The 19,742-nt window shown below is 37.8% G+C and overlaps 1 protein-coding gene across 1 annotated transcript; it reads right to left on the bottom strand.

The window, feature by feature from the left end:
- Positions 1 to 16,411: 16,411 nt before the first annotated feature.
- Smp_152360.1 (hypothetical protein) lies at positions 16,412 to 17,357 on the bottom strand. Its single transcript, XM_018789007.1, has one exon. It carries the CDS (start codon positions 16,989 to 16,991, stop codon positions 16,626 to 16,628), a length of 366 nt encoding a protein of 121 aa, XP_018654494.1. The 5' UTR covers positions 16,992 to 17,357; the 3' UTR covers positions 16,412 to 16,625.
- Between the last annotated feature and the right edge of the window lie 2,385 nt (positions 17,358 to 19,742).

Raw genomic sequence — 19,742 nt, 5'->3', positions numbered from 1 at the left:
TTCTACAACATATTCAATATTTGAAATGGATCCGTTGAAATATCAAGTGTATGAAACTGTAAGTCAGTAAAGTAGTTTGCGATATATGGATTATGTCAGTAGTTTCTATGTATTCCACAGGTATTTAATATTATTTCCAACGCCAAACTTATGAGTGAAGCGGGGGATTAGTGGTTGTGGCATTTTACTGTGAGTCACAAGTGTGAGCGTAATCTGATCCATTTCGGCTAGGATAGTATCACTAAACCTCACACTTAGAGCGTGGCTCATATCCAAATACATTGTGAATGAGTTAATGTGAGTTTAAAACATAGATAATAATGGAGATATTGAGGAGTAAACAGACAAGAAGGTTAGTGATTGGAGATTTTGTGCATTGTATTCACTAGCAAATTTCATCATTATCCACGAAGAATTTGATGTTTTAACTAAGATATAAACATAACAGTATAAGATAAATAATAAACATCTATCTATCTATCTATCTATCTATCCATCTGCCTATCTATTTATCTATCTATCTATTTATCCATCTATCCATCCATCCATCCATCCATCCATCCATCCATCCATCCATCCATCCATCCATCCATCCATCCATCCATCCATCCATCTATCTATCTATCTATCTATCTATCCACATATCTATCTATCTACCTATTTATTCATCTATTTACCTATCTATCTTTTCATCTACCTACCCATCTATCTATCTATCTATCTATCTATCTATCTATCTATCTATCCATCTATCTATCTATCCATCTACCTAACTATCTATCCACCTATCCATCCATCTATCTATCATAAACGCAAATAAATAGTTTGTTTAAATCTTTGAGTTAACTACTTTCTATATAGTTTAAATATTACAAAAGTTTCTACAAATTTTTATTTGTTTCAACTATAATGTTTGTTTGTTTGTTTTGATTTAATTATTTAATCCCGCGTACTTAGTCAAACCTCTAAAATTTGTTATCATGTTAAATATTGCAAACATTCAATGAAGACATCTTAAAGTTTAGTTTATTTTTTTCTTTATCTATACTCTCAGCAACATTCCACTGTGTGAGCGAATAAACCAGATTTCAGCAAAGGAAGAAATCAGGAAGAAGCACTGAAAGTGGATAGGACACACATTGAGGAAATCACCTAACTGTGTCACAAGACAAGTCTTCAGATGGAATCCTCAATACCAAAGGAAAAGAGGAAGACCAAAGAACACGTTACGCCGAGAAATGGAGACAGACATGAGAAGAATGAACAACAATTGGATAGAACTAGGAAGGAAGTCTCAGGACGGAGTGGGTTGGAGAATGCTAGTCGGCGACCTATGCTCCATTGGGTATAACAGGCGTAAGTAAGTAAGTTATCTATACTCTAGAAAAACTTATGACAAATACATCTGAACTCGTGCAAACAGGTAAAACCGAAATATTCCACAATACCTTATTTAGTATATTTATATGAATTATAGAACTTGAATGTTGAGCAGTTGGTTTAAACTAGGTCAAAACAATCGCTCATTGACATCCTTAGGGTTTCAGTTGTTGGCTAATTGATTTCTTGGTTTATATCAATGAATCAATCTTCAATCATTGAAGATGTTTATGTATTATAGATTGAAACTCATCCTGAACAAAATATTATTTTATAATTTTCGTTCGTTTCTGTAGACTTGTTTTAATTTACTTCACATCACCGTTCATAGTAATGTTATCCACATATTTTAATTTCTCCCTTGTTCATCGCTTCCTTTGGAATGATGACGTCAACTATATCAATTTGGACACATATATATGCCAGATCCTATGTTATGTAATAGTGAATCCTTTACATTCTATCAAACTGATCAACGATAAAGTAAAATCAATGTCAACAAGTTAAAGTACCATTTCATGATCGATAAATATTTAATGGTGACAAAATTTTTTTAAAAAATAAAGGTAATCAACATATTTGTAATGTTATCAGAAGGGGTTTTTGTGGAGATTTAGTGTTTTCATAGTTGAAAGTGTGAGTCAATTGAAGCTAGATCACTAGGGAAAACCTGGGATCACTGGACGGCCGTTTCGTCCTATTGTGAGAAGCAGTGACCAGTGGAGTTCAACAAGGTCTGTTGTGAGATAGTAACTCACTGAGGACAATGCTGGACGGTTGCTCAATTTCGTGGTTTGGTTGAAGTTAGACATTAACACTGTTGGATGACGGCCGGCTCAGTGGTCTAGTGGTTGAGCGCTCGCACTCGAGACTGATAGGTCCTGGGTTGGAATCCCGCCTGTCGGGATCGTGGATGCACACTGCTGAGGAGTCCCACAATAGGACGAAACGGGTGTCCAGTGCTTCCAGGTTTTCCCTAGTGGTCTAGCTTCAATTGATTCACGCTTTCAACTATGAAAATATTTGTAATGTGTCTACTCGTCGATCTGACTTGATATTCATAAACGAAGAATATTTGAGCAAACAATTGTTTTCAATTACTTCGTCATCAAGCTCTACAGTAATACGTCTATAATTATTGGGATATTTTACAAAGGCCAAACAAAAATAAGGCATGTATGAATGAATTTGACAATGTTATATGTTAAAAATGGTCAACGTTTTCCCATCTGTCATGACATCTATACTCCCTAATTGTGTCATTTATAAATTAGAAAGGTCATTTAATAAATATCAGAGTGGTTTGGAGTAAAGTATCAAATCACAATCAGTATAATAGTAATATAGCAAAAATGAAAATAAAAAAAGTAGTGTGAATAAAATGCATAGTAAGAGAATTTAATCTTGTTAATTGAGGTAATAATGATTATAGTAATCGTAATAATAATAATAATAATAATAATAATAATGTTGTATGAATATTGCAAGGCTAGTGGAATGTCACTGAGCCCTAGCCAAATCATCCAACAGTTGGGTAAGTGAATATCGAATAGTTCATCGGTCCCCGACAAAGTCAAACACAACCGACGCACATCAGTTAGTCGTACGCCATGGTCTGGTCCATATGGTGATGGTCGCACTTTCGCTTATACCTACTCTGATTAATATATTTCTGTAATAATGTCCTTTGTTTTTTACAATCTTCAGAGCATCCATAGTACCTTCATACGTCGATGGGGCAATCCACGTAAGGTGCTGACCGCGAGATGTGACTTCAAAATTAGTTGGTTGGTCACAATATTCCCATCTAACTCTAGTAGGCCTCCAATCATTCGACATAGATCATCTAAGTTGGTGATCAACAATATAATATATAATAAGAGGGGTGTTATCAAGGTAATTACGATAAAAAAGAGTTCATGTGAATTGGAAAGATAAATGTGAAGATTAGGATAGATGTAATCAAAAAAGGGGAAGAGGGGTACGAGGTCTATAATATTCATTTTAGGTATCCGGTGATCCAGTCGTAGGCTATGGTAAATATAGGAGCTAGATATACGTCTCCTGGATACATAAATTTGATTTTCTGGAATTGATTCAGATGGCTTCGGTTGTGTAGAGTAGCCGTAATCCAGATCTACTAGGAATTTCTGATAAAATTATCTGGATAGCCATTATTTCGTAATGTGTACTTCAGTATATCTATTTCTCTGCCCACACTATCCTCAGAACATAATAGCTTGATTTTATGGCTGAGACATTTAACCGAATTCATTTTATATTGAAGAGGTGTGAAGCTTTGGAAATGGGTATACTGACCCGTTCATGTATTCTTTCTATAGAACTGCCTTGATATTGACAAAAGTTGTGTTATTTTTCAGGTGAGTGAAATGAATTGTTAGAAATCCATCAAGATATGTAAATTGGTATTCGTCAGTAAGGAATATCTATAGTCTCTATCATGAAATTAGTGACATGAGTCATATAATTTATGATAATCAAATGATGGACTTTATAGCAGAGATATATTTACTGAATCATAATTATTGACTGTATGGAAATTAACGGAGTATTATCGATTTTAATAGTTAAGATCATGAATCAATTGAAGCTAGACCACCATGGAATACCTGGAAGCACTGAACGGCCGTCTCGTCCTATTGTGGGACTCTTCAGTAGTGCGCATCCACGATCCCGCCTCACGAGATTCAAACCCAGGACCTATCGGTTTCGCTAACGAACTCTTAGCCCCTAAACCATTGAACCGGCTTCTAACGGTGTTAATATTGAACTCCAACCAATCCAAGAAATTGAGCAACCGTCCAGCATTGTCTTCAGTGACTTACTATCTCACAACTGACCCGGTTGAACTCCATTGCTTGACTTATGATCTTAAATATTAAAATTATTATAATATCCATAAAATCCCCTTTGAGATGATTGATTTGTCAACTGTATATTAATAAGTATGAATTCATTTTCAACAACAAATTAAATTATTTAGTTCACAAAAATACTAAAGGATAGATACACTTAGTTGTTATCACAAGGGGGTTTTGTGGCGATTTTAGTAATTTTATATAGTTAAGATCATGAGTCATTTGAAGCTAGACCACCATGGAAAACCTGGAAGCACTGGAAATCCGTTTCGTCCTATTGTGGGACTCCTCAGCAATGCGCATCCATGATCCCGTCTCGCGAGACTCGAACTCAGGGCATATCAGTGTCGAGTGCGAGCGCTTAATCTCTAGACCAATGAGCCAACCGGCACCCAATGGTGTTAATGTCTAACTTCAACCAATCCACGAAATCGAGAAACCATTCACCATTGATATCTCTCAACAGACCTTGTTGATCTCCACTGGTTAATGTTTCTCACTACAACTCCAGGAATTACCTCATGGAGCCAGTCACATTAACACCGCTGGATGCCGGCTCAGTGGTCTATCGGCTAAGTACTCTGGCGCAAGACTGGTAGGTCCTGGGTTCGAATCCTGTGAGGCGGAATTGTGGATGCGCACTTCTGAGGAGTCCCACAATAGGACGTGTTGGCCGTCCAGTGCTTCCAGGTTTTTCCACGGTGGTCTAGTTTCAATTGACTCATGATCTTAACTATATAAAAACACTTAGTTGTTATTATCTATGAACTACTTATGATAGTGAGTAGTATATTTTTTTATTGTACGTTATCCTATTCCGTATAAATTAGTACTCAGAAAGGAATGTAACATAATAATCTGATGTGAAAATGTGTACAAAAAAGGTATCTTAGTAAAAATAGGATTTTTCAACTGAAATTTCTCACTGTCCTATTCATTCAACAAGCATGGTTGTAGCAGTTCTACTATTATGTAATGAGTTTTTTTTATATAATTTAATCACTATGTATGACTGTTGTTATCCAAATTTGCATATATGTATGTATATATGTATGTGTATATAAGTACACATATTTTTTATATAAAGGTTGATATCATACTATAAGTTTACACTATACATCTGATTGATTCTATCTAGTATTATCTATGCAATTTATATAGTTAGACAAATAGATGGTGCCAAGTGACCTTGAATTCGACCAGTTTTCATAGGCAAATAAGTATTCAAATAAACAAAAGCTTTGATACTGTTATTATTGTTTGTATTATTCAAACCTACAAACATATCTATATTATTATGTACACTATTTATAATGTATGACCAAATCAAATGAAGTGAACCAATGATTGTGATTTATATGAATGTTGTATTACATCATGAATTGAAAATGAAATATGAATCATGGTAATATATATTTATTAGATAGACAATATAAATCAGGATGAACTTGATCCTTTAAAAATAGGATCAAGAATAAGTATTATTTAAAGATATATAATTGAAATCATGAGTTAATTGAAGTTAGACCATCATGGAAAACTTGAAAGCACTAGACAGCTGTTTCGTCCTATTGTGGGACTCCTCATCAGTAACTCATCATTTCAACTATATAATATGACTAAAATCTTCACAAAACTCCCTTCTGATTATTTAAAGAGTTTAAAAGTATAAAAAAAAACAATTACTTATTACCATTCGAGTGATTGGAGTTTAATCAAATCTATCTCTACAAAAGAATCTTTGATTTGTATCTATGTAACATATTAACTGTTAGTAGTAATGTAGCGTATTTTCAAACTTTCATTATTAAATTGTTTAACATTCATATCTGTGTATTGTGTTATTTATGAATATTATTAATCAATGAAAGAGGAACGATTCATATATTAATAGTGGCAGTCGATTACTAATTCTGGATGACGAAAATACGGAGAATGAATCAACAGGATTTTGGGGAATTTTTCTTCTAACCACTTCATCCTCAATAAAAATAATGAGAAAAAAAAAAGTTTATTAAAGCGCTAAATTTCCCATTTGACCATTTCTTTCTTTCTTTCTCTCTCTCTCTCTCTCTTGCTCATTAAACCTATCAGTGGTAAAAGAACAGAGGTAAAAAATGGAAACAAAATGGCCACATTTATAATCTCTAGATGTCACTGACAGTAATAATGTTATTCGTTCGTTCTATGACTGTTCATGATAATAATCTTAGGAAATTATTATTGGGAGTTGGTTTTAACTGTTCACATCCAATTAGCCCCCAAATGCCCAGGTATGGCAGAGAGTGGGGAGAGTCTGTTCTCCCTCTACAAATGCCCTCACATGGCTACGCGTATATAACCTCTACCGGGGAATTCTTACTCACTCCCTTCTCATGGTGGGGGTGTTGCTTACGAAATTCGGAGGAGGAAAGGCGAATGTCCGGCGCTTTAACTGGGTTGGTGGACACACTAAGTCCACCTAGGGGAGTTGGAAAACCCTGATTCCAAACCAATGGTGCACATGGGCTCCAATATCCTGAGGGAACAAATCGAGTATGAATCAATCGTTGGTCATCGGCTATCATGGGACTGCATCTCCTGACATTGATCCACTGCCTTGTGGATTAGATTTTTAGGTCGAAGGCTCCGGGTGTGGCTCCCTAAGAAAACCACCTACTTCAGTTTGGGCACCTGTACAGTATCACAGCCCTCACACAAATCGAATGAGATTTGTGTGGCGCATATATATCTGGTGCTTCCTTGTAATAATATTTATGTGTTCAAATAAATAAATAAATAAATTAGGAAGGGTGGCAATAGTTGTATTGGAAATCCTATTATAGAACATCTTTTTAACACTAGGGATTCTATCACAACACATGGATAACTTAAATTTTTACTACCTACCAAATACACGACGTTTCTGTTTTCTATATGTTTCTGAATTCGTCCTTACACATTGTAGAGATAACAGAACTATGTGTACAAAAGAAAATGGTTCAATCTCTTGCTTTACCTTGAAAAAATTTGAATTAATGCAATAATTAATTAAAGAAAAGGTGTTTTCTTTACAGCTTATCCCTTCTCTACGATACTGATAAGATCTTGACTTAGATAAATGTAATATGTTTGTTTTTGATGGAGGTTTGTTCTCTGAGCTGAATGGTTTGGTTGTGGAGTTTTCATCTTTATTCTGACCGACATCGTCAACACAAACCTCAGGTAGATGTGAAATGTTCGAATTTCTTTACATATATCTCACAGTTTGTCCTGTAGACCTCGATTTTGATTGGTTCCTGTTGACCTTAAACCTGTCATTGTTTACTTCTTTATTTTGGTTGTATCTCTGTGAGCCATATATGGAGAAATTCGAACACTTCACTGCTACCTGAAGTTTGTGCTGATGATGTTGTTCAGAATAACGAAGAAAGCTCCACGACCAAACTATCCAGGTCAGAGAACAAAACTCCATCAAAACCATCCACTTTAGTTACAAATCTCTACAATCTCAATATGTTTGTTATATAATTATTTCTATACACCATTATATATAGTACAATTTTTAGAAAGAAGCCACAAAAAAGATCTCCGCTAAATCATGTGTGAATTAGCGTATTGTACTATGAATTATACACGTTTATGTGATATATGGCTTCTGTAATATTAATGGACAGAAACAGATGTTCGAACTGTGTAGTTGAAAACTGACGGCCTAAGTCATATAGGATTGTTCTGAAGTATTTAAGAATCCAAACACTCATATCAATAGGGCCTTATTGTGAAGATTTTTTTAAATTCAGCGATAATTTTTATCTTGTAAAGAAGGATGATAGAGAGTTATTGGAGTACAGGGAGTACTGAGTAACTGTCTCAGCTTAGATTCGAACAGTTTGACAGTGCTTACCTATGATGTCATTTAAAGAACTGATTGAATTTGAAAATATGGTTCATTGGATTTTGTCAGTAGTTTAAAAATTTTGCACTTGTCACAAACCCTAAAGCTGCTGGATTTGAGCTTATATTAGCTTGTGGGTAATCACCAATTTGAATTTATGAAGTAAAACGAAAAATTTGTACAGAATACGTGTATTTTTGCTAGCAAGGAAGTCACGAACACATATTTGGTCCTATTTGACAAAGGTTACGATGCAGTGATTATGGATAAAAACGACTATTTTAACAGGATGAAAGTCTTTTTAAATTATAGGAGTAAATTTAAAAAACTGGTAGTGAAAAGTGATGTGGTAAACCGGATCGAAAACAACTAACAGACTGATTGACATAAATTAAATAAGGTCTTATTTCGGAAAGATGGGCAGCCTATGCTCCTCCACGATGGGTAACAGGCGTAAGTTATTTCAAAAAAGATGTCAGAAATGTTGAGATGTATAGGAAAAATAACATGAAGGTAGCATGCCCATTTGACCCGTTTTAGGCATGAATAATTCAGCCTATCATACTATAGCAAAATGGTTAGTGAGAATTCTCAAACCGTTGCAGAAAGAAATTATTAAGCATAGTGTCGAGAACTGATTTTATTTTATTGATAATATCAAAAATCTGTCGGTCAAAATTCACTTCATGATATCATTAGTTACATCATCCTTATTCACTAGCATTCCTCTACTGGAAACAGTAGATTTTACTTATATTGAACAAAAAGACAGGCGTATAAGAACCTTAATTCATGTATTCGCAATAAAACAGTTAATTTTCAGATGCACAACGGATATCCGCTTCGGATTCAAGAATGAATACTACAAACAATTGAATAATGTAGTCATCGGGTTACCAATGAGTTCTCTACTGGTAGACTTTTTTCTTTTAAAACTGTATAATGGACCACTTAATGACACAATAAGTCATGTAGCATCTTACTGTCGCTATATAGATCATACTTTCATAATGACATGAAAACGATAATTTACTAAATATATTTAATAACATTCATCCATTGATTACTTTTATGCTAGTGGAAGAACAGAATAGTATATCGTTTCTAGATGTCCAACTAACAAGAAGAGTAAATGAAACATTTAAAAGAGGGACAAATAAAAAAATCTGCGGTTGGACAATAACCTCATTTCTATAATGCTGTACAAAAGAAACTTAATAAATATCCTGACTCATCATGCTAGAATGGTTTACTCTGATAATACAATTGTAAATGGATTGATTAATAGTCGTAACCTGCTTAGTAGGAATGGATACCCAACAAAATTCATCATCAAATATAGGAATAAAATGAAAAGAAAGACCGAGGGTAACTATCATTTCAAAGAACACATTATTATTGAAATTAATATTCATATTTGGTGCTGTTGAGATAGTTGTGACTAAGAAGTTAAGAAATTGAACGCAGAAAACATTTACTGCAGCCAAAATGAATGTTTTTCTACAACCCCGATAGTGTAGATCATCAATAAAAACAGATTGCCTGAGTTCGCCACATCGATGTGTATTCGTTAATTCAACTGTCCCTGAGGAGCCAGTTATATAAGGTGTACAGTTCGGCAAGTCCGTCATCTCAGAGCAGAACAAGAGCAAAGAACATCAAGTTGGTCTGATTAAAGCTTTTAAGGTTATCCACCACATTCCATCAAATTTATCACATGGTTTACGACTTCTTCTTTGCATATTCCTCAAGATATTGGGAATCATCTTCAAAAATCTAACCTTTGCTTTCAAATGACGCCTATACAACCATTCTCACTAACTTAGTCATAGGTATAGGAGTGCGTTTTAGCTGGACTTTCAATAAATCCTTTCTATCAAAGACATTCAAACAATGTTTTTTAATTTCTCTCAATTCTTTATTTTTACATAGTCTCAACATTCGTCTCTTAATTCTTACGTAACTACTATAACACTGACCTCTCATCAAAATATTTTGTTAATTCTTCCTATATATTATGCAATGTAGAGACTGTTTAATTTTCCGAATAATTACTTTGATTATTTTAATCCTCTTTCTTCCAATTACTCATTTCTATTTTATCATCACTGTGACATTGTGTAACTATTACGTAACGTGGCTACTCGAAGAGTATTATTTCATCGTTGTAAATCATATATACATAGAGAGAGAAGGAAAGAGTTGTGATGAAAAACCAATCGAAAAGAAGTATCTTCTCTCTATTCGTTATTTTAGTTTCGACCGTTGCAATATCATCATCTCTCAAGCACCAAGCATAACTTAATATAGAGCATATAAGTCTTATTTGTTACGTCTATATGAAGAAATATAGATAGGTAAAACTAGAAGAAACTAATGAAAACTAAGAAAATTTGAAATTTTAGTAAATTAACCTTAAAAACTTAACAAGCCTATGTAAATGTTAATATATCATATGTCGACGATATCAAGATATAGACGCAGGTAGAAAATTGAGGGGGAAGTTCAGAACCTTCGAAAAATTTACAGAATATCCCATTTGTCGACTAATACTTTTAACTGGATTATGATCCATAATTATCACAACGGTACGGGAAAGTACACAATGAATAATTTTGGGCTTCAGGCCATTCATGCACATAATTATCTGAAAGTCACTATCAATCAAGGTTTGGAAAAAACCGCATACTGTCATGTAATAGAGCTCTGGTCAATATGAAGGGGATTTAGCCACATATGTGTTAGGAAATCCTTGAGCTTGCCTAGTGTTCGTCTGACCGAAACCCAAGTACTGGATAAAAATAGCCCTATTCCGTCTAAAAAAGGCAATTAGTCTAATGAACCAAAACTAAGCTGATTCATGGAACCTCTACAAAGCTTCGTACTATGAGAGACTAGTTAAACTTCAACCTTCCCATTTGTCATACACAAAGAGTAGAGGTGACTTAATCATGATCTTTGAATTACGAAATAACAACTTTGCGTCTAACGTACTTCATCTTTATTGTTTCTCAGTTCAGAGAATTGACGAAGACCAGATCAGTTGAAGTCATATTTGAACATATAATCTATTACTTAAAAAGTGAGTTATTTTTTTATTTAAATACATCAATATTGGTACAAAGTGGCACTGAATAAATATGCGCCACACAAGTCAATTGATTTGTGTATGGGTTGTGATACTGCTCGGATGCCCAGACCAAAGCAGGTGGTTTTCCTGGGGGACCACCCCCCAAGCTTTCCAACCAGAGATCTAATCCACAGGGTAATGGAGAAACATTAGAAGATACAGTCCCATGATAGCCGGTGACAAACAATTGGTCCATACACTATTTGCTTCGTTAGGATCCTGGAGTCCATGTGCACCATTAGTATGGAGTTAGGGTTTTCGAACTCCCCTAGGTGGACCATTCGTATCTACCAAACCGCTTGAAGCTCCGAACATTCGCTTTCCGTGTTAGGGGCGGCCAAACCAAAACGTGGCATCACTCCTTCAAGTCACTAACTTCCAGTCTGAGCCATGTTGGTAGATGCAGACTACCTGGTTGGGGTCCGCGTGACTATCGTAACCAATGATTGGAGACTCTAGGTGACATGGCTCAAAGTCGATCACAATGGGGTAGGAGTATACACCCTTAAACCTTGAGATTAAAATTGCTTCATAACCTACTTCCTTCCTATACTATATCCTTATATACAACCTATCTTTTATATACTACCACCACTACATTAACTATTTCTATGAATCCGGTGTTCATCTTGTTGTGCTAACGAGGTATGGCAACTTGGCCTGATGCACATATGTGCCTAGTCCTACATTGGACCTGACTGACTAACTCTCAATTTCGTAAACAACACCCTCATCGCGAGAAAACAGTGAGTATTAATTCCCTAGTGATGGCTATATACATGTAACCATGTGAGAGCATTTCTAGTAAGAGAACTGACTCCCCCGACCCCTCCCACTGTATCAGTACATTTAGGGAGTAATTTAATCACTAGGGTTTTTTTTCTTTATCAAAATGATCAATCTTATTTATGATACTCAATTGAATGTATATAGAATTTTAAATTTGCATGTCCATTTTATAAATTCAAACAAAATTCAATCTTAATTTATATACCCAAGTTACATTCAATAATGAGTCAGATTATTTTTTTTATAAAAAAAACGTTACTTTGTCTGACAAATTTATGATTTATATTAGTCGATTAGATACAATGAAAATATTCATGAAGAGGTATACTACTACTTTTAATATTTTAAAAAAAAGAAAGAAGGACAAAATGAAAAAGGTAAGACAAAAGTAAACACAAGAGGAAGGTTTTCTTTTCTTTGACCTTGAAATGTAAAAAAAGTAAAGGTCAAAAATAAAATTAAAAAAATTCTTATTGAGGTTAAATCTATGAACCCTAACTAAATGATGACTAGTAGTTGATATATAGTGTTAGTATTATTATTGAAATAATTTTAATTAATAGAATATAGTCAAGATAATTGATAATAGTATTTCAATTACTTAAGTTCGTGTATTTAGTTTTGACCCTAGTTCCCCCAAATGCCCTGGTATGGCCAAGAATGGGGAGAGTTAGCTCTCCCTCTCGAAATACTCTCATATGGCCTCGCGTAATATAGCCTCTGCCAGGGATGTCCTACTCACTACCTACCTTCTCGTGGCATTAGTTATTTACGAAGTTGAGAGGACGAAAAGCGAATGTCCGGTGCTTTAACCGGGTCGGTGGATGTGGAGGATCCACTTAGGGGAGTTGGAAAACCCTGATTTTCCAACCAATGGTGCATATGGGCTCCAGTATCCTGATGGAACGAATGGCGTATGAACCTGTTGTTGGTCACCGGCTACCATGGGACTGCATCTCCTCACGATACTCCACTGCCTTGTGGATCAGATCTTTAGGTCAAAGGCTCCGGGTGTGGCCCCCTAAGAAAACCCTCTGTTTCGATTTGGGCACCTGGACAGTATCATAGCCCTCACACAAATCAAATGAGATTTGTGCGGCGCATATATATCTGGTGCTTCCTTGTACCAATATTTATGTGTTTAAATAAATAAATAAATGACCCTAGTTATAAATTTTAAATCAATCAATTTATAAGGTACAGATTCATGTACTTGGTTTTGAGCTACGCTTCAAGTGTATTATTATTATATTTATGAAGTGTGACAGCTATTGGTACTAACGGGTTACCAAAACTGATATATAGATGGTGTGGAGTTCAAGCCTAGGACTTAGTGAATAAAAACCAAACATCTTGACCATTGAGGCACTGGTTCATGATAGTAAACGACCATTTAAACTAACGTTGGTAGAGGTGTTTAACAATGCTTGAATCTTTAAAAAATTCCGGATAAACCATCAAGAGTATGCTTAATGAGTTAACCCCAATCCTAGTTATGATTATTACAATAATTCGCATGAACAAGTAGAATGTTTTGTAATCCATGAACCAGCCTCATAAAGAGAATTGTTATCCTTCCTTGGTACCTTATACCTGTCGTAAGCATGCTTACTCATGTATTCCACTATGCCCAAACACACCTATGATCAAATATATGCAGTCTGGGGATGATTTCTATTTCCATAGGTAATGTTTCACAGATGCAGAATAATACGGACCGGACTGCAGAGCGGTATACCCGCCCGTTAATAGGTACAGACATCTTACACATAACAAGTGATACAAGTTGGTAGGACTCAACTGAGTTTCCGAAATCAATGTTCAAATTTCGTCAGACACCAACCTACCAGAATTGTAAGATTTCCAAGATAAGTGGTCTGTGCAACCAATTACTTAACTTGTTGCGGTAAGTTTAAGCGTTGACAGACAACAATCCTGAAGAAACATTTTGGAGTAAGAGGAAGAAACGAATCCCCAATATACTTGTCTAGTTCAAGGGATTCAGAAGACTAAGAAATTTGTCGCTCTTCATCAAACACAAATGCTTCAAAAACCTCATACTGATAATAACTATTTCATCAGCATATTCCAAATCGATGAACGGAACTTGCAGTCGAAGATCCATTCACGAAATCACAACCTCTAAATGTAAATAAATGCAATTGAACATCACTTGAGGTTATTGATTCAGTTGACAGTTCGCTTAAAGCTATGACTTGACTAATACCGTCAGAGTGATGAGCCTTCAAAAAGTCTGTGTACATTTCTCACATGCCTCTCGATGACACTACTATGAATACTCTTGACCACACATCACCTTACAGTCAAGAAATACAAACGTATTCGGACATCAGTAAGTCCAAAATTTACTTTAAGTGAATATCTGATCACAACATACAAATAATTACTGAACCGCAGTTGGCTGAAATTACGTTAGCCGTATCTCGTAACAACAGGACTTGACTAACGCAACCATGTGGAGAAAATAACCTGAACCAATAATCGAAGGGTATCCAATAACTCTTATTCTGTAGACATTGATTTCATATTCTACCCTCGGCAATCATGTTTTTTCATAAAAGTAGTTAAACAGTGTGCAAATAAATAGACAGATCAACATCCTAATAAAAACACAACGAACCGAAACGAAAATTCTTGCCTTTCATGAAGAATATTAGGAAAAATTTCAACAATGCGATCAACTCACCATTTCGCCAATGACTGAAGACGATGTAGTTCTGCATTGGCAGAGGAAAGTTCGCTGAAAAGACTAAAGAATGAAGAAAGAAACTTTTGGAACAAAAACTATCAAATATACGAAAACCAGCTGTCGATCAACCCACCAAAACTTACCAAAGCTTGGACTGTGATATACAAGGCTTACAAAAGCAGTATAACTCAGTCAAAGTTGGTAAGAGCGATGGGACAAAGAGATGTCTTAGCAGGTAGGCTGTGTCCCAAGCAGGGCTGTGATACAAATGGTTACGATGTTTCACAGTCCCTTGAGACGCGCACCACCTGCAGTGGTGGACGTGCGCCTTTTACACCGTTCATCAATACTGGCTGTGACAATAAAGCAATGCCTTCAGCCAATATTGACTGCGGCGCAAGAGGTATTGCAGACGACTCGTGATTCTTACCGGGAAAGGCGGGGAAGCGAGATGCAATCGGCATCTCACTACCATCGTCTTTCACAGCACTAGTATCACATCTTCACATGAACAGTGTGACAAGTAAACAAAGTGCTTACCAGATGAATAAGAAAAAAGTTCAGGGCAGTTCATGATTTGGTCGGGAAAAATCACGCTGCCGATCATAAGCACATGAAATTTTGAATCTCACACTAACTACAGAACAAAGCGCCCCCTGCCTAATAAAATGACTGAGGAAAACACATACATGGTTGATCATAAATTCAACGTAGTAAAACAACAAGTAGCCCTCAATAGAATAGCTTCATCACTACAAGACGTACTGAGTTTTTTCTATTTGAAATGTTTTTGATTAAAAACAAAAAATTAAAAATTTGATTTGTTTTTCACGCTTTTGATCATAATGTTATTCCTTTACTAGTATGCTTCTGTGAGTGTCTAGTCTTCACTCGAATGAGTCTATTGAATGTGCTGACATCACCGCTTCGGGCAATCGGTTCCAGGAATTGATGATTCGGTATGAAAACCTGTATGACACGGGTGTTTTGTTTGTTGTTGTCTTTTCTACTGGCCTGCTATGTCTTCTGAGATATCCAGGTCTAGTGTGAAGAAAAAGAGAGGATATATTAGGTCCAAAATCATTTCTCAGTACTCTATACATCAAAATCAGATCACCTCTTATTCTAAGATAGGGCAGAGTTAAGAGGTCTAGCTTCTCAAACAGTTCATTGTGTGCTAAACCTCAAGTTCTGAAATTGTACGGGTAGTTGCCTTTCGTACTTTTCCCAAGATATCGGAGTCACCTTCTAAGCAGAGCTTAATGCCTGAAAGCAGTTCTCAAGCCTAGTTCTCACTAAGGTTGTGTATACTATTTTGACCATGGTCGTATTTAACTTGGTGAATGTCCGTCTTAAAGTTCATAGTGTTCTAAACCCATTAGCTACAATTTCCCGTCAGTGGGCCGTGGTCTTGAGATCATGAATCATGGATAGATAAATAGACTCACCGGATTGATCTGGTTTGGAGAATTGGCCAAGTTTGACTTGTGCTCGATGGATTGGGTTACCAGCTGTATTGCGTGTTCCAAATACGGCTCACCAGTTGTAGTGGATGTCGAGTCGTGGACGGACTATGATCACCACTACTATTCGATTACGTGTCCAAAAACGACTTGGTTCCCTTGATAGCCCGTAAATCAGAAGGCTTTACTAGTCCAGATCAAGTATATTTATTGGCGATCTCGTGGTATCGAAATAATACCGAGACGTGCCAAAGAGTACAAGCGAATAAGCAGTGCGTGAGCAAGCTCGAACCAAAACAAGGCGGAAAGCGGAACAAGAAGTGAAACTGATACAGTTAAACAAATACAGTAAAACAATCTCTGGTACAATTGGTTACAATAATAATAATTGTTTCCGTTATTCCAATCGTGTTCTTATCGAGACTGGCCGGTCACTACAGGAGCCCCCCGCTAGAAAGGGTTTACACTTTCGATACGTAGCGGTTTCGTTCGTGGGACTGATCACGAAACGTGCAATTGTAGGACGAAGGCGTTGGCAGAACAGGAAGTGATCGTTGATCCTCGAGTTGCCACCAAAAGTCTTTGACGTAGAACGGTACCAGAAGGAACGTACTGTGTTGATTGTTTGGATTAGCATGCTACACCAGAGTGGTTTGTATCCAGAATCTGAAGGTTGCGTTCGTAGAGGTCCGGACCAGAAACGCTGCAGACGTAGGACGAAACCAGATTGAGCCAAGGAACCAGATGCGACCAGGATAACCATGTTCGGGACCAAATGTATATCATACGTATTTGGAGTCAGAGAGATCGACTGAGTGCGTTGACTATAGCGTGGGTGATCAGGCCAGCTTTCGCCAAGATTGACTAAAGTCGACGATACCAGAACAGCGATGGTCAGAGGCGTAGGCTCGGGGTAAACAAAAAAATGAAAGAAAAAGAGAAAAGTGTAGCTTTCGTGTAGTATAGGGGTAGATTCCTATACTGTATCCGTAGTTGGTTATGAGGTTAGTCGAGAAAGCGTACGGGTAAGCGTACTCGGCGACCAGAACGTGAGACGGTAGTCTCGTTCGAACCTCGTGAGCCTGCAATCTCATCCGCAGTCAAGGGCGGTGTGGTCTGCAGGTCTGGACATGAGACGGAAGTCTCGTCCGTAGACGGGGCAGATGATGAAGTATCGTTTGCTTGGGCGGCGGCCATAGCAGGTAGATCGAGCACTGGCAAAGTAACTGCACTCAGTTGGATACGTGATAAAGCATCAGCAACACAGTTCGACTCGCCTTTGACGTGACGAAGGTCTGTCGTGAACTGAGAGATATAGTCTAAATGTCTGCACTCTCGTGGTGAGTAGCGGTCAGACTTGGTATGCAGGGCATACGTTAAGGGCTTATGGTCGGTGAATAGGATGAAATTACGACCTTCTACAGCGTGCCGGAAATGTTTAATGGCGCAGTAGGCTGCTAGCAGTTCGCGACCAAAAGCGCTATATCTCGTCTCTGTAGGAGTGAGGCGTCGTGAGAAAAATTCGAGGGGCTGCCAACTACCGGAGATATTCTGTTGCATAACGGCTCCTATGGCGAAATCCGATGCATCAACCGCTATACTAAGCGTGGCTGATGGGTCAGGATGCACGAGAAGTGTGGCTTGAACTAGGGCCGTTTTGATATCTGAAAATGCAGTACGTGCGGCGTCGTTCCATTCCAGTTTGCGTGGATTACCGCGAAGTAAATCGGTTAACGGTCGTAACTGTTCTGCCGCGTGCGAAATGAAGCGTCGGTAGAAGTTGACCAAACCGAGAAATGCCTTCAGTTTCTTGAGTGTGGACGGTACAGTGTACTCCATTATAGTACGTACTTTATCCTCACAAGGTAGAATACCCTCATGCTTAATAACATGACCTAAGAATTTTATTTCCTTCTTCCCGAGTTCACACTTGTCGGGGTTGACTATTATTCCATTATCCGAAAGGCGCTGGAATAGTAGCGTCAGGTGTTGATAATGTTCATCTACGTTTGATGATGCGATTAGCAGGTCATCAATATAGACGTGAACAAAATCTAGGTCTCGTACAATGCTATCGATAAACCTTTGGAAAGTTTGAGCAGCATTCCGTAATCCAAATGGCATTCGTAGGAACTCAAATAAACCGAAAGGAGTCGTGATAGCAGTTTTCTCTATATCTTCAAGAGCGACTGGGATCTGGTGATATGCTCGTACCAGATCGATCTTGGAAAAAATTGTCGTGCCCTTGAGTGATGCCGTGATGTTATGTATGTGGGGGATGGGATAGCTATCGAAACGTGTAGCTGTGTTTAACGCTCGGTAGTCTCCGCATGGTCTCCAACTAACCCCATCCTTTTTTCGAACCATGTGGAGAGGTGAGGCCCAAGGACTGTGAGAAGGACGAATAATACCAGTAGCTAGTAAATTGTCAAACTCACGTTTAGCGAAAGCTAATTTGTCCGGTGCCAGTCAGCGAGGTCTTGCCGTGACTGGTGGTCCGCGGGTGACTATGTGGTGTACCACACGATTGGTCACCGATGGAGTCTCCTCGAGAGGTTTAGTTAATTTGGGGAATTTCTGAAATAAAACGTGGAATAAATCGTCACGCGAATGAAATACACCTGTGATTCGGTACGCGTTTGTGTGGGATTTAGAGCCCATAAAGTTGCTGTTCGACGAAGTATCAATTAGCTGCAGCCTACGTGAATCGACTAGCAATTCATAGTGCTGTAGGAAATCGATACCGAGTATAGCTGTGGGAACATCGGCAATGATGAACGTCCACAGATACTGTCGTCGGTTGCTCAGGTTGACCGTAAGTTGTCGTGTACCATAGGTGGGAATGACTGAGCCATTCGCAGCGCGTAGTCGAAGCATAGTGGCTTGAGACTTACTGTTACCGATAGGTACGACAGAAACTTGGGCACCCGTATCCACAAGGTACCTAGCGTTGGTGCGATAATCGTGCACGTAAAATAAACGGCCAACCTGAGGTGAAGTGCCGGCGAGTACGGCCGCATTTACTCGCCGGCTGAGGAGTTTCCCGCCTTGTATGAGCAGGGAGCTCGACAATGACGGGCACCGGCTCCGAAAGCACGGTGAAACCAGCACCAACCTGGACTCGCTTCCGAAACCGCCTTCTGGCGTGGCTTGGAAGATGCCCGCTTGGGGCGAGTCGTTACGGCCTTACGAGATTGTGACCTGGGTCGGGGGGCGTAGGGGGCTGGCACATTTGCGCGGTCTCGGAAACTGAGACGAGTATGTATACATCTGTCCCTATCCCCATGAGCCGGAGGTTGTCTAGCATCGAGATCAACGTTAGAACGGGAAGTACTAGCAACCAAATAGTCGTCTTTGGTGTTAACTCGTGCTAGAATCTTATCTACTATGAGGGCCACCTTGTTGAGCGGGGTGTCCTCGAGCAGAGCCGTAAGGGTTGGCTGGATACTGACTGGTAAGGCTTCGAGCCACAACTCTTTGACTATCTCAGAGTCAGCTGTCATGTTTCCTGCAA

This window comes from Schistosoma mansoni, chromosome W (assembly GCF_000237925.1).
Source record: "Schistosoma mansoni strain Puerto Rico chromosome W, complete genome".
NCBI classification, from domain to species: domain Eukaryota; kingdom Metazoa; phylum Platyhelminthes; class Trematoda; order Strigeidida; family Schistosomatidae; genus Schistosoma; species Schistosoma mansoni.
The sequence above is the reverse complement of the archived record's forward strand: the minus strand, read 5'-3'. Positions and strand labels throughout refer to the sequence as shown.